A 13,742-nucleotide genomic window follows, 5' to 3' on the forward strand; every position below is an offset into this window, starting at 1 on the left:
AGTTCAGCTACTGTCAACAGTTGTGGCTCCGTGTTCATGTCAATAAGAGACTGTCCTGGTATGCGCATGTTGATCCACAGTAAACAACGTGCACTACGTGATTCGTGTATAATGCGTTGTTACCGCTTCTCTCTCGATATGCATGGTTGCAGCTAAGATTAAAGGGGCTCTGCAGCCCTTTTTGAACATTGTTATAAATTGCTGCCGGTCGAGGCTCCTGTAAACATGTCGGCCAAATAATATAGCATTGCACGGGGCAGAGAATAAACAATTACGTTTCAAAGAGAGCTAGAAATTTCTCTCTTTTCTATGCAAATTACGTCATCGACAGGCACGACTATGCCAACGGAAAAAAGGACACGTCCAGCGGCTTATTTGAGCCTTCTTGTGCTACATAGTATCATGGCCGCCGCGGAGTACCGCCACGAGCGGCGCCGCGCTCTGCAATCGAGCATTGATTATTGTCTCATGACAGAAGGAATATATGACAAACTTAGAGAGATGAGAATAGACGAGGAAGCCATTAACAGCTTGGGCAGTGATCATAAACGCATAATATTACAAATGGGATATAAAACTGAAAATAAGAACAGAGAATCAAAGTTTGGCAGCTTGTATCTAAATGACAAACAAATAACAAATATAGCCGCAAGAGTCGAGAAAAAAGTAGACGAACTACCAGGCAAAGACTGGAAGTATAGTGAGCTGCTACATGTAATCACGAAAGAAATGGAAAAAGAGAAGAAAACTATTTATTGGAAAGGAAAGAGAAAGCCAAAAAGTTGGGGAACAGAGAAATCCGGGAGGCGATCGAGAAGCGACGTGAGACATCACGGGAGCACAGACAGGCAAAAAAGGAGAAGCGGCCACAGGACGAAGTCAACCAAATATGGGAAATATATTTAGAGCAAAAATCCATTGTGCAGAAATTAGTCGAGGCAAAAATTAAAGGTGAAAGTGAACGCTGGATGACAGAGATTCGTGAAAACAAGAAGGCCGCGCCTAGGATATTTTGGAGCCACCTAAAAGCGCTGGGTAGGAAGTCTGTCACAATGCAACAACATATGGTAGATGAAGGAGGAAATCAATTGGAAGGGTATGAAGAGCTAGGTTACATCCGAAAGATAACAGCCGATTCGTTTAAAAAGGTCGCCCAGGGGATTCCCCCGGTGAGTAAAAGTACGCAAAGGAGTGCAACCGACGAAGATGTAGTACTAGAGAATTTCAATTGGAAGAAGGCCGAAGGAAAAATTCCTAAGCGCACTACTCCGGGCTTAGATGGGGTTCCCGTCAGCCTCATTAACGAACTCGGACATAACACTAAAGAAGCACTGCTGAAAGCCGTAGAAAAGTGCTTACAGGAGAGGGAAATACCAGACAGTTGGCGAAAAAGTAGAATGAACTTAATCTATAAAGGCAAGGGAGAAAGGGATAACATTCGCTCGTATAGACCGCTAACAATTACATCGGTGCTATACAGGTTGGCGATGCAGGCAGTAAAATTAAAAATAGAAGCGTGGGTAGAACAAAATGATATTTTGGGAGAACTTCAGAATGGATTTCGAATCGACAGGCGGTTAGACGATAATCTGTTTGTTCTTACACAGTGTACAGAAATATTGAAAATAGAAAAGAGGCCCTTATACGTAGCTTATCTAGATATCACCGGGGCGTATGACAACGTCAATCAGGAAATTTTGTGGGATATATTGAAAGAAGTGGGCATAGGTGACGACTGTATACAGCTTTTGAGGGAAATATACCGAGAAAATACAGTTTGTATAGAATGGGAAGGAATAAGTAGCAAGGACAGCGTTGAAATTAACAAGGGGCTGAGACAGGGATGTCCTTTGTCCCCGCTGTTATTCATGCTGTACATGGTGAGGATGGAAAAAGCGCTAGAAGGTAGCAACATTGGTTTTAATCTGTCACACGAACAGGTCGGCACGATGGTTGAGCAGGAGATTCCAGGTCTATTTTATGCTGATGATATTGTCTTATTTGCGGACAGTCAAGATGATATACAGAGACTGGCAGATATATGCGGAAGAAAATGTGAGGCTCTAGGACTAGGATTTAGTGCAACAAAATGTGGATTGATGGTATTCATTGATCACGAAGACCATGCGGTCCTAATACAGGGCCAAAAAATACCGAGGGTAAGCGAGTACAAGTACCTCGGAGTATGGGTAAATGAGGGGGATAGATATATGGAGGTACAAGAGAAAGCATCGGTAGCAAAGGGAAAGAGGAATGCTGCAATTATGAAGCACCGAGCTTTATGGGGATACAACGGGTACGAGGTGCTTCGAGGGCTGTGGAAGGGTGTGATGGTCCCGGGGCTTACATTTGGGAACTCAGTGGTGTGCATGAAGTCCGAGGTACAATCAGGAATGGATGTAAATCAAAGGACGGTGGGCCGCCTCGCGTTGGGCGCTCACGGGAAGACGACAAATGAGGCTGTAAAGGGAGATATGGGATGGACAGGATTTGAAGTGATGGAAGCTCAGAGCAAAATGAGATTCGAAGAGAGGCTGAGGAAAATGAAGGAGAGTAGATGGGCAGAGAAGGTTTTCAGGTATTTGTATAGAAAAAGCGTTGACACGCAGTGGAGAAAAAGAACTAGGAGGGAAAGCGCTTTGCTGTTTGAAGCAAGGTCGGGCTGCCTTAGAACGCGTAGTTATAAAGCGAGATTCAGTAACGAAGAAGAACAATGTACATGGTGCGGGGGAACTAAGGAAACGATGGAACATGTACTGATTGAATGTGGCAATATTCACAGAGTTATACGTGTGGGTACGAGTCTACATGAAGCCCTGGGTTTTAGGGACAGCAATGGAAAGCTGAACACGTCCGCGATAGAAATAAGTAATAATAATATCTGGGGTTTAACGTCCCAAAACCACCATATGATTATGACAGACGCCGTAGTGGAGGGCTCCGGAAATTTCGACCACCTGGGGTTCTTTAACGTGCACCTAAATCTAAGTACACGGGCCTCAAACATTTTCGCCTCCATCCAAAATGCAGCCGCCGTGGCCGGGATTCGATCCCGCGACCTTTGGGTCAGTAGTCGAGCGCCATAACCACTAGACCACCGTGGCGGGGCCGATAGGAATAAGTAAGAGACGGTTAGAGTATTGGTGGCAGAAAAGTAGAGATAAAGTACAAAAATAAATAATGGGGGAAAATAAGGTCATTCTGCCTTAAGAGGCAGAGAGATGGACTGTGAATTTATATTTTTTCGGTATAACAACATAGATTTAATCAATGTAGATAAGGTATTAGGCCAACGTGAAACAAGAAACTTTTTTTTTCTTTTTCCTTTCTTTTTCTTCGAGCCTGGTGGCAGACACGTCACCGTCCCGTTATAAAGGGGACGCTCATAGCATCCATCCATCCATCCATGCTATATTTACAAGGTAGCGATACTATAGCATGTTCGTGATAACACTGAAAGTGAGCCCATGCGTCCAAAGAAAAAAAATGAACATAATGTTTTCGAAGTCATGACGCCCGCTGACGCCCAGATTTCGTGCGTTTCGTTATTGCTCTAGGATTTGCTTCTGAAGTTACCACCAATGCCAAGGATACCTTGTAGTTGAATGATTTTGACGCCGCCCTGCAGCGAAAATGCCGCAAGTTTACCCTGCGGCTAGGAAAAGTGTCCCACGTTTCCCGTGCAACCAGGCAATCGATTCGACTTAGTGGGTTGTCGCAAGCAAAACGTGTTTCCGAGAACAAATGCGATTGCGAACGCTGGCAGCATCACAGCGCCTCCATGTTCAGTGGTGTACAATGCCCTAGCCACCGCTAACGTGAGGCGAGATGTAGCATATGGAAACTTACCGCCGCTCCCACCTGTAAAGACAGAGAAAGTGTAAACAGGAAAAGAACGATGCAAACAATTATCATTCCTTCGTAGACGTCATGGTAATTACCAGTAAGCCTTCTACTGAGAAGCTGGGTATAGCTTCGTTCTGGATGATCGCGTCCGCGGACAAAAGCACGCGTAGAACAACAATGTTCAGCAAACCGGCTAATCCAGCGTTGTTTAATCAAAAGAAATTAACATGGCGTAAAAGTAAACGCAGAATTGTATGATTTCGCCGACATGGCAGAAGTACGTGAACAATTTTGCCTTAAATACAAGACCACTTGCATAAGAAACGAACGTCATGCCATTTTTTTACTTTTGGAATGACGGGATTTTTTATCAAATCTTTATTTTCGCCATGCATAAGTTCACGCTTGGAGGTCAACGAAAAGAAAAAAAAGGCTGCCAATAGGCGGCAGAAGCCCCCCCCGTAATGTTTGACCTGTGGGAACAACCATTAAAATCAGTCAGTAAACAAAACAAAAGAAACCATGTGACCAGTGCAGAATAAATGTAAAACGCAATCGTCCAAAAAAAGAAACAAAGAAAAAACATAATAGGATAAGTAAAATCAGTTTTCTCCTACATAGTTCCAAGTTTAGCAGGGGATCAGACAAACATATACAAATTATTAAACTGACGATAGTTTGTCAATGATGATAAAGAATAACGTAATCGTTCCATACCAGTATTCAAATAGGGTGTGACAACCTTTCAATACTTCTTAGGGGAAACAGCGCAAAGACCAGGACAGAAAAGGCACACATACAACCACACGTAGCGCTGACTGGCAACTGAAGTTTATTGCGGCGAACAACGTAAATAAATACATATCCACGTATCAGCCGTTATGAAATAAATCAAGAACAGGCAAAAGAAGGATCCGAAAGAAAACGAAAAATGATAATAAATGTACTCCGATGCAAAAAAGCTTTGAGCGCATGACACCAATGGCTAACATTATTCGCCAGCAGAAAGATGAACAATTTCCTTGTCAGTTAATAAAACTGAAGGAGTGCTTACACATCTATCCTTCAACATGGCAGTTTTGTGGGCCTCGATTATTTCACGCGTTAGTTGATTCCGGTTGGTGGCTAACACTTCGCGTTTTCTGAATTCGGGATTGCAGCCGCACTGTTTACAGTGAACTCCAAGATGGCCGCTGATGGCCCTTGTTGCGTTATACTGGTGTTCACGAAGCCTCTCATTCAAACAGCGGCCAGTTTGACCCACGTACTCTTTTCCGCAAGTTAATGGTATTCTGTACACCACATTTACAACACAACTAACGAACTGGGACTTATGTGTCTTGTTGCACTGGACACCGTCACAGGTGCAGTTGTTTACCTTACTACGCAGCCTGGACTGCTTGTTAGGTGCTGTTAAAGGCCAACTCCGGAGATTTTTCGAGGTCAATGGATTTCAATAAAGTTCGCTGGGTCAAACTACAGCGATACACACTGTACTGTGATAGCGGCGAACAGAGCGTCGGCCGTCGATAAACTGATCTGCAGTAAGGCGCGTCGGCATTTATACATGCGGCATCGAAGAACATTCGAGCCTTATCGCTGGTGGCCGCGTTAGTTCCAGAATAATCTCAACTGTTCCCACGTGCGCACTCAATCCTAAAGAAGATTCTAAAATAGTCTAGAAGGCTCCCAGACATTAGGGCGCGCCTTGTGCAAGGCAGCAGCTGCGCGTGCAACGGACTAGTTACAGAACAATCACAAAAGAAGCGCGCGTGGCATTGCCCCCTCTGAAAAAGCATCGTCCCAATGCTTGTAACAGAACATGGAAGAGGAAAAAAGTGGATACACAAATAACTTTCGTTGTTCCGTGCAAATGATGGTACATTCGATTTCGCGCTTTGGAGCGCTGTGGTGATGCGCGCTCTCAAATCTAGCACTGTCAACACATTCGTCTTACTCTTTCAATGTAAAACGCTCATTCTCAGGGTGCTCTTCACTGCGACGTCGGAGCGCGACCGAGGCCCCATCACGAGAGGCCATCCAGCTTTCTTCTTTGTGTAGCGCCAGTCGCGGCTGCATGCGTGTCTTGTTTGTTTGCAAGAGAAGATGCGGCGGCGCGTTTCCTCTTACGTCTTCTGATTGTGCTCGCGAGTGTTTGTATACGTTCGGCACGGACACGCTTTCCCTGGCTCGGATCAAGAGCGCATTGTTACAACGCAACATTGAGCGCACTAGCTACCAACCAAATCTAAGCTAAGAGAACCCACCTCACGGAAAGCGGGTATAATTCTTTTAAGCCCCGCTCCCCAACAAGCACCGTCTCGAAGAACGCCGATTCCGGTGGTTCCTTATGTAACACACGTGGTTCGTCAAGACTACTCCGACAAAATGCATGACGGCGCACTTCTGAAGATTACTTGAATTCATTGATACCCTATGGGTATTAACCGCATACTTTCGTTTTCCGTCCGTGACCTTTTTATCCTTTTGTATTATAGAAGCAGCTGGCATTCCGCGATGCGTGACACGCCACAGAGACGTGTGTATTGGAGTGTGTACAAGCATACGGTTTCATTAGCGCACAACGTCCTGAAGCACGGCAAGACATAGTTAACTCACCAGAAAAACTATTCTAGATTGGCTTCTTGCCATCGGGCGAGGTAAGTGCAACTTGCATTCAATTTCCTCTAGAATGATTCTAACGCGGCCGACCGCCGAACTACATGATTGATAGTTCACAAAAAAAAACAAAAATTTTTCTCCCCGCACTACTGAATTGCGAAGTACTGCCGCAGTGCTCTACGTTTTTTCTTTTGAACGAAATTGCACTTACAATAAGCTATGAAAACTGAGCAGAAAACAGTCGTACCTTCATCGGCAGCATTTTCTGTAAAGAATAGAAAGTAAGAATAATTAGACGACTCGCACTCATCAGTACGTGTGTTCCTGCAAGTAGAACTCAACAAGAGCCGATAGGCAAGTTTCGATCCCAGCATCAAAGTTCCATCAAAGATTGACATTTTATGCTAGCGCGCTAATGCGTCAAGCATTCGCTGATATACCGACGTACGCGCATTATTTCCAACGTATGTACATCCATGTTCTGAAGAATGGTCTTCCTATTCTTCTTCCTAAATCAGCGAATGCTAACTCCACGGCCGACATCTAAATGCTTTTCACGCGTAACGACAGCGCTGTTCTGCGACAGTATAAGAAACGAACATCGACGGTCAATCTTCAGTGGGCACGGGAGAGCGGCCGCCATGCAGTCGTCGCTCATGAATCCGTTTTTCTACTATGTGCAGGTTAGTAATAGCTCAACGCTTTATTCCAAGCGTACGAGTAATACTTGCTTGCTGCTTCTCCCGTGCCCAACAGTATGTGAATGTGTACTTGTTACAAAGCGACTGCTGGTTTGCGGTGACATTGAAGCGAATCCAGGTCCTCGCGACAGCGAAGTGCTAGCTGCCATTGCAGCGCTGTCTGAAAAGGTTGATACACGCCACAGGGAATTAATGGACGCTTTTCATGAACTGAAATGTAATCAAGAAGCGCTAGCACACAAAGTTAGCGACGTGACGAATCGGCTGACTGCTCTTGAGGCAATCGTTGAAAATATTGAGTGCTATAGATCTGAGACGGAAACCTCGAACATAGTGTCACAAGCAGTTCAAACACAGAACCTATCACTACAATCTCGTCTGGATGATTTAGAAGACCGTTCAAGACGCGACAGTCTTTTGTTTTACGGCATTCCTTACAGCTCGGCTGAGACGTGGGCCCAGTCAGCAAGCTGTGTGCGCGAATTGCTCTCAAAACAGCTTAACCTGCAAATATCCGATGGCGATATTTCTAGAGCACACAGACTTGGCAGTTTTAATGCCAGCAAAACCCGGCCTATTATGGCAAAGTTTTCTTCGTCGAAGCAGAAGGACATGATCTTTTCCCAAAGTAAAATCAAAATCTCCAGCATAACTGTTGGTGAAGATTTTTGTAGATCTACCCGTCAGTCGCGTAAGAAGTTAATTGAATTTACTAAGTCAAAGGGCCAGTCAGGTTCACTGCGGTATAGCAAACTCATCATGAATAATAAAACGTATTCCTTCTGCGCAGTCACTGACTCAGTGTACGAAATAGAACCTGCCGCTAAGACGCATGCGCGGGGCAATGGCGGAGCAACTTCAAGTTCAGCATAGCTCAGGACCAGTAAGAGACACGAAAACGATGTATCGCTGCTCTTTACAAATGCACGAAGCGTTCTTAACAAACGTGTCGCTTTAGCCATAGATTCTTGCTCTGGTGTCATAGCTGTGATAACTGAGCTTAGAAAAACGTTTTTTTGAGCTAGTTGGTTCATGGCTTCTGAAGGAAAAAAAAAATCACAGCATATCCACGGGGTGAATGATGATGAGTGGGGCGAAGCTACGGAGGGAATCATCTGTAAACCGTGAAACTCTTCCGTGAAATGCGCCCAGTACATAATATAAAGAGTGTGAAACATCGTGTGTATATTAAACATCAAACTTTTATTGTACTGTTGGTTTACGTGGTCCCTTCATTATCACTTGTGATCGGTGAAATGCAAGGAAGAAGTCCGCTCCCGAGCGAAAGAGCGCCAAGAGCGACCGCATTCCCCGCTCGCCCTGTGCGAATTAAAGGCAAGGCTAGAGGGAAGACAGGACGCGCGTTCCACGACGCGAGGTCGGTAGCATGCCCAACGAAAGCCAACGGAACGCGATCGTGCAAGTGCTCCGGCTTCGCATCGCCTCATGGTTCCATTTAGCGTCCCAAAACCAAACATATTGCTCAAGGTGTGCCTTGCGTTTTTCGTAGAAATAATTTTTTTATCATGTACATTAAGACGAAAAGTTGAAAGCTCACTAGAGTGTATCGCCCGCAAAGTATGTCTTTTAGTGTGATTTAACTCTCGTACGGCAGGGTCCTCGCGCCGTTGCCGGTCCACCTCGCCCGTTGACGATCGGGCGAGGTGGCTAAATACAACTACTACTACTACACTTTAAGAAAAACATCTGGCGTTCTTTCGTTCTGCTTTTACGAAACATCTGGCGTCTTTCGTTGGTTTATTTCATCAATCACCTAACAATAAAAATTTTGAACAAAATTTTTATTGTTTAATCACGCACAGGAGAAATCTCACCAGGCACTACCTTGGAGGTAAACAATGGCTGCTAATGGCAATGAGAGACAGAAGAAGTCGGCTTTTAGCTAACACTTACACTTCTACTTCTACTAACGTTTCCTACTGGAACATGCCAATGGCTGCTAATGGGGAATGAGAGACAGAAGAATTCGGCTTTTAGTTAACGCGCACGCTGCGAATTTTTTATTGTTCAACAACGCACAGGAGAAATCTCCCACCGGCACCACCTTGGAGGTCAAAGCGTAAGACTTGTTACTCACTACTACGATCACGACGACTACGAGGGACGAACGGGTGCCGCCTTAAGGAGCTTCGCCCCTAAAATGGTAGCGCAAAGCAACACAAGGACAGACAAAGAGGACGGGACTGGCGCTAACTTCCAACGATTTCCAACTAACTTCCAGATAACTTCCAACGAACTTCCAACAGGTTGGAAGTTAGCGCCAGTCCCGTCCTCTTTGTCTGTTCATGGGTTGCTTTGCGCTACAATTTTCTTTTTCCTTCTGATAACTGAGACCTGGCTCTGCTAAAATAAGGGACTTTGAAATACTCCAACGCGAAAAGAATTACAATATATACCGCTGGGACGTCCGTTATGGTGGCGGTGTACTTATTGCTGTTTGTGATATGCTCGCGTCTTCAACTATTTCTATAGTATCGTCTCTAGAAGTGGTTTGCGTAAGTGTATCTATTGCAAATCGTGAATTTATCTTCTGTGCATTGTACCGTCCCCCAGCTGCCTCATCTTCTTTTTGTAATGAGTTTTATGATGTCCTTAATATACTTGTAATTAGGTTTCCCAATTCTCCTGTATTTATTTTAGGTGATTTCAACTTTCTCAGAATACCATGGAGTAACGAGTCCAATACCGTAAAAAATGTTTCCTCCGAATGCACGCAATTCCTTAACCTTTGTGCTGTCTTTAATCTTGCTCAACTTGTTCATGAGCCTACCCGTACAACCGCAACATCTTCCAGTATTCTTGACTTAATATTCACTACCTTTCCAGAGCTAGTTTCTGAGTTAACCTACCTCCCAGGACTAAGTGACCATTCACTGATTTACTTTACCTTAAAGATGCGACACAGAACTACGAAAAAATATAAAATAATACGGAACTACAACAGAGCTGACACAAGCTCAATAATAGCTGAATTGGAATTATTTGCAGAGGGCTATATGAGCAACTTTGACAATCACTCCGTAGAAGAAAACTGGAACATGTATAAAGAAAAAATTCTATAACTGGTCGAGCGATATGTTCCTAAAAGGAAAATCATATTTAATTCCCGGTAACCATTGTTCAACTCTTCCTTAAAGCGTCTGTCAAATAAAAAGAAAAGAATGTTGCGTCGCACGAAGCGAACTAATAATACTGATCACTGGGCAGCATATCATCAAGTTCATAAAGAGTTGTTAATTATTTGCACGTTCCGGGCTGGGTCAAGGAACCGAGGAAAAAGAGGCGCGCGAGAGCGCGAGGGGCGGGGACGCTCAGAACTGAAAGCAGAGCGCTTCCACACGCAGCTCAAATAAAAGTATATTTTACCTTGTGCCTTTATGAGGGAGTTGAGTCTGATCGCAGTGTCTGGATCGCCATCGTTTAAACATTTAGTGCCGAAGAACCGGGATTAAAAGCCAGGAAACAGCGGACGGCTACCAGTCAACTGCACAGGCATGGACCGACTGAAGTCGAAGTGGGCGTCGCGGCGAGCACAGAACACGAGGATTATAGACGAGGCAAGTGCTCTTCTCGCTAACGACTCAGCATCTTATGACCAGCTCAATTCCATATATGAGAGGCTGAAGGCTAACAACGACGAGCTTCAGAACTTGAACAACGAGATCGAGCAACATATTCCCGACGAAGAGTTCGAGGCCGAGTATATCGCCGTCCTGGAATATGAATGTAATGCGACGCGAACTCTCGCAGAGATTCTCAGTAAAAAAGATCGCATGCTACAGTCGTCGACACTAACCGAAGAAACGGTCGCCCAAACGGTCGCAGCACCATTAGACGGAACTGGAGTCAGATTGCCTAAACTGACAATAGCTCCTTTCTCGGGAGACCTATGCAAGTGGACGGAATTTTGGGAGCAGTTCGACCACATTGTTCACAGTAACGTCCGAATCACTGCAACAGAGAAGTTTCATTACCTACGACTGTATCCGAAAGGAGATGCTGCATCAGTAATTGCGGGACTTCCGACGACTGAGAGTTGCTACAACGACGCCATCATCATGCTACAGAAGCGCTTTGGTGACAAGACGCGCCTGGAACAAGAGTACTTTGCTAAACTACGGATGTTGACCCCTGTTCGTTCATCAAATGACACGAAGGCCCTACGCAATTTGTACGACCACATTCTCGTCAATATCCGCGGACTCGAGACTGGGTGTGCACAAGTCATCCTTCTCATCTATGCTCTGCGACATTATACTGCGTGCTCTTCCACGGGACATAGTCGTTCAGTATCATCGGTCGTGTGCCGTCCAGGTGGCAAGTGACTCGAGAAGTGATGCTACACCCGTGGGACTGGATGGTCTGCTCAACTTCCTGGGCATTGAGCTGGAAAGCTTAGAGAAGAGCGATTTCAATGACGCTGGAAGACGAGAATTCGGAACAACGCCCGCGGCAAGTCAGTTGACGTATTCTCGCCGTGGGAAACCTACGTCATCTGTGCTTCACAGCAACGCGGCAAGGGAACCAAAAAAGGACAACTGCGTCTTCTGCTCGTCCAGTCAACACAAATCTGAACTGTGCACAGCTGAGTTACCACTGACGCAGAAAAAAGAACTACTGTCCAATGACAAGAGGTGTTTCCGCTGCACCACCAAAGGACATCGGGCACGGGACTGCAAAATGAAGATCTCCTGCTCGAGATGCCAAGCGCAACACGCTACAAGCATGTGTGATCCCGACAGGTGTTCGCGGAAGACAGACTATGTCAACAAGAACGACGGAAAAACTACGACAGTCTGCGCATCACTTGGAAAACGACCACCAAATGAAGGTTCCATCGCTTGCGTCTTTCTCCAGACTTTCCGAGCATGGGCCATAAATGATGACACGTGTCGCTACATACGAGGAGTTTTCGATGGCGGCAGACAGAGGACCTTCATAACTGAAGCCTTGTCCAAGCACCTTCAGCTGAAAAGTGTGGGAACTACTCGGATAGCACTCAACACTTTCGCGAGTGCATCAGACCAAGAGGCTAAGAGGCGTTGGATCGTCGAACTGCGACTGCGGAGTCAGTTTTCCGACCAGGAGATAGTCCTAGCAGCAATAGAGATCCCACACATCTGCCAAGACATCGAAGAGACAACAATGGACGCAGCCTTCGTCGCTTCTTTCAAGAAGCTTGGAAAGGATGTCGCCGATGAGCTGATACACCCATCTGTTATAACGAACAATGGTATCAGCGTACTGATCGGTTCCGATCAGATGTGGAAAATATTGACCGGCGAAGTTTCAAGATGCGAAGGCAACGAATCCTTGATTGCACTGAACTCCAAGTTTGGATGGACCCTCCAGGGGAGCACATCGCACTTGATGTCTCAAACAACAGCTACACGAATGATGGTGTGCGTGCTCAAAGTTCAAGCTACCGATTCCGACGAGTTTCTGCGTTCCTTTTGGGAACTTCAGAACATAGGAATTACAGACACGATAGGCAAGCTTCCTGAAACGAGCAAGACCATGATACAATTTGAGAAAACCATCAGCTTTCGCAACGGAAGATATGAAGTGGCCCTCCCTTGGAAGGATGGATTCGAGCTTGCAAGCAACAGGCAAGTCGCCATTACTCGACTAGAAAAGCTTGTCAACCGTCTCAGCGCCAAGAAAGGACTGTTCGAAACGTATGACCGTACCATAAGAGAGTACTTGCGGGCAGGACGCGCTGAAGTCGTCAGTGACGCACCTTCTGACGTGACAAAGTTATATTATATGCCGCACAAGGAAGTCATACGTGAACAAGCGCTGACCACGAAAATTCGAGTGGTGTTTGACGCTTCGTCACATACCAAAGGATGCAAGTCACTTAACAACTGCCTTGAAAAAGGTGACAACTTGTATCAAGACCTCGTGCAAGTTTTGCTACGCTTCAGAACGCACCCGGTGGCAATGATCGCAGACATCGAAAAGGCATTCCTTCAGATTTCGATACGGGAACAAGACAGAGATGCTTTCCGCTTTCTCTGGTTCGAAGAAGGAGATTTATCCAAGGCCAAGTTACAAGAGTGGAGGATGACACGAGTACCTTTCGGAGCCACATGTAGCCCATTCTTGCTCACAGCTACCATTCTTTACCACGTCAAAAAAGCAACGGCTGCCATGGCACAAACAGCACAAACTCTTGCTGAGTCTTTCTACGTAGACGACTTAGTCACTGGTGCCGATACAGAAGAGGAGGCCGCTAAACTTTACCTTGTGCCTTTATGAAGGAGTTGAGTCTGATTGCAGTGTCTGGAACGCCATCGTTTAAACGGAGTATACCGGTGCGATTCAGAGCGCAAAAGATTCGTATCTTAAAGGGCCCTTAAACCACCCAGAGGTAGAAATTTAGTTGTGGCGTCACAGTTGTGCACGAGATTACAGCGAACGCTGGCGGAGTTGCACGCGCTTTCTCGTTTCGCTCTTTCCTTCGCTAGGCTACGTTCGTCGGCTCGTCTGTCCACCTCTCCGAGTGCCCTTCCTCAGGGTCCGAGATGGATACGCAATAAGCGCGCGCAT

General features: G+C 45.7%; 1 protein-coding gene across 1 annotated transcript; it reads left to right on the forward strand.

Moving 5' to 3' along the window:
• The first annotated feature begins 11,336 nt into the window (after positions 1-11,336).
• Positions 11,337-13,451, forward strand: LOC119397203 (uncharacterized). The gene has a single exon (XM_037664642.1). It carries the CDS (start codon positions 11,337-11,339, stop codon positions 13,449-13,451), a length of 2,115 nt encoding a protein of 704 aa, XP_037520570.1.
• Positions 13,452-13,742: the final 291 nt, after the last annotated feature.

Source organism: Rhipicephalus sanguineus, chromosome 6, assembly GCF_013339695.2.
Source record: "Rhipicephalus sanguineus isolate Rsan-2018 chromosome 6, BIME_Rsan_1.4, whole genome shotgun sequence".
In the NCBI taxonomy this organism is placed as follows: domain Eukaryota; kingdom Metazoa; phylum Arthropoda; class Arachnida; order Ixodida; family Ixodidae; genus Rhipicephalus; species Rhipicephalus sanguineus.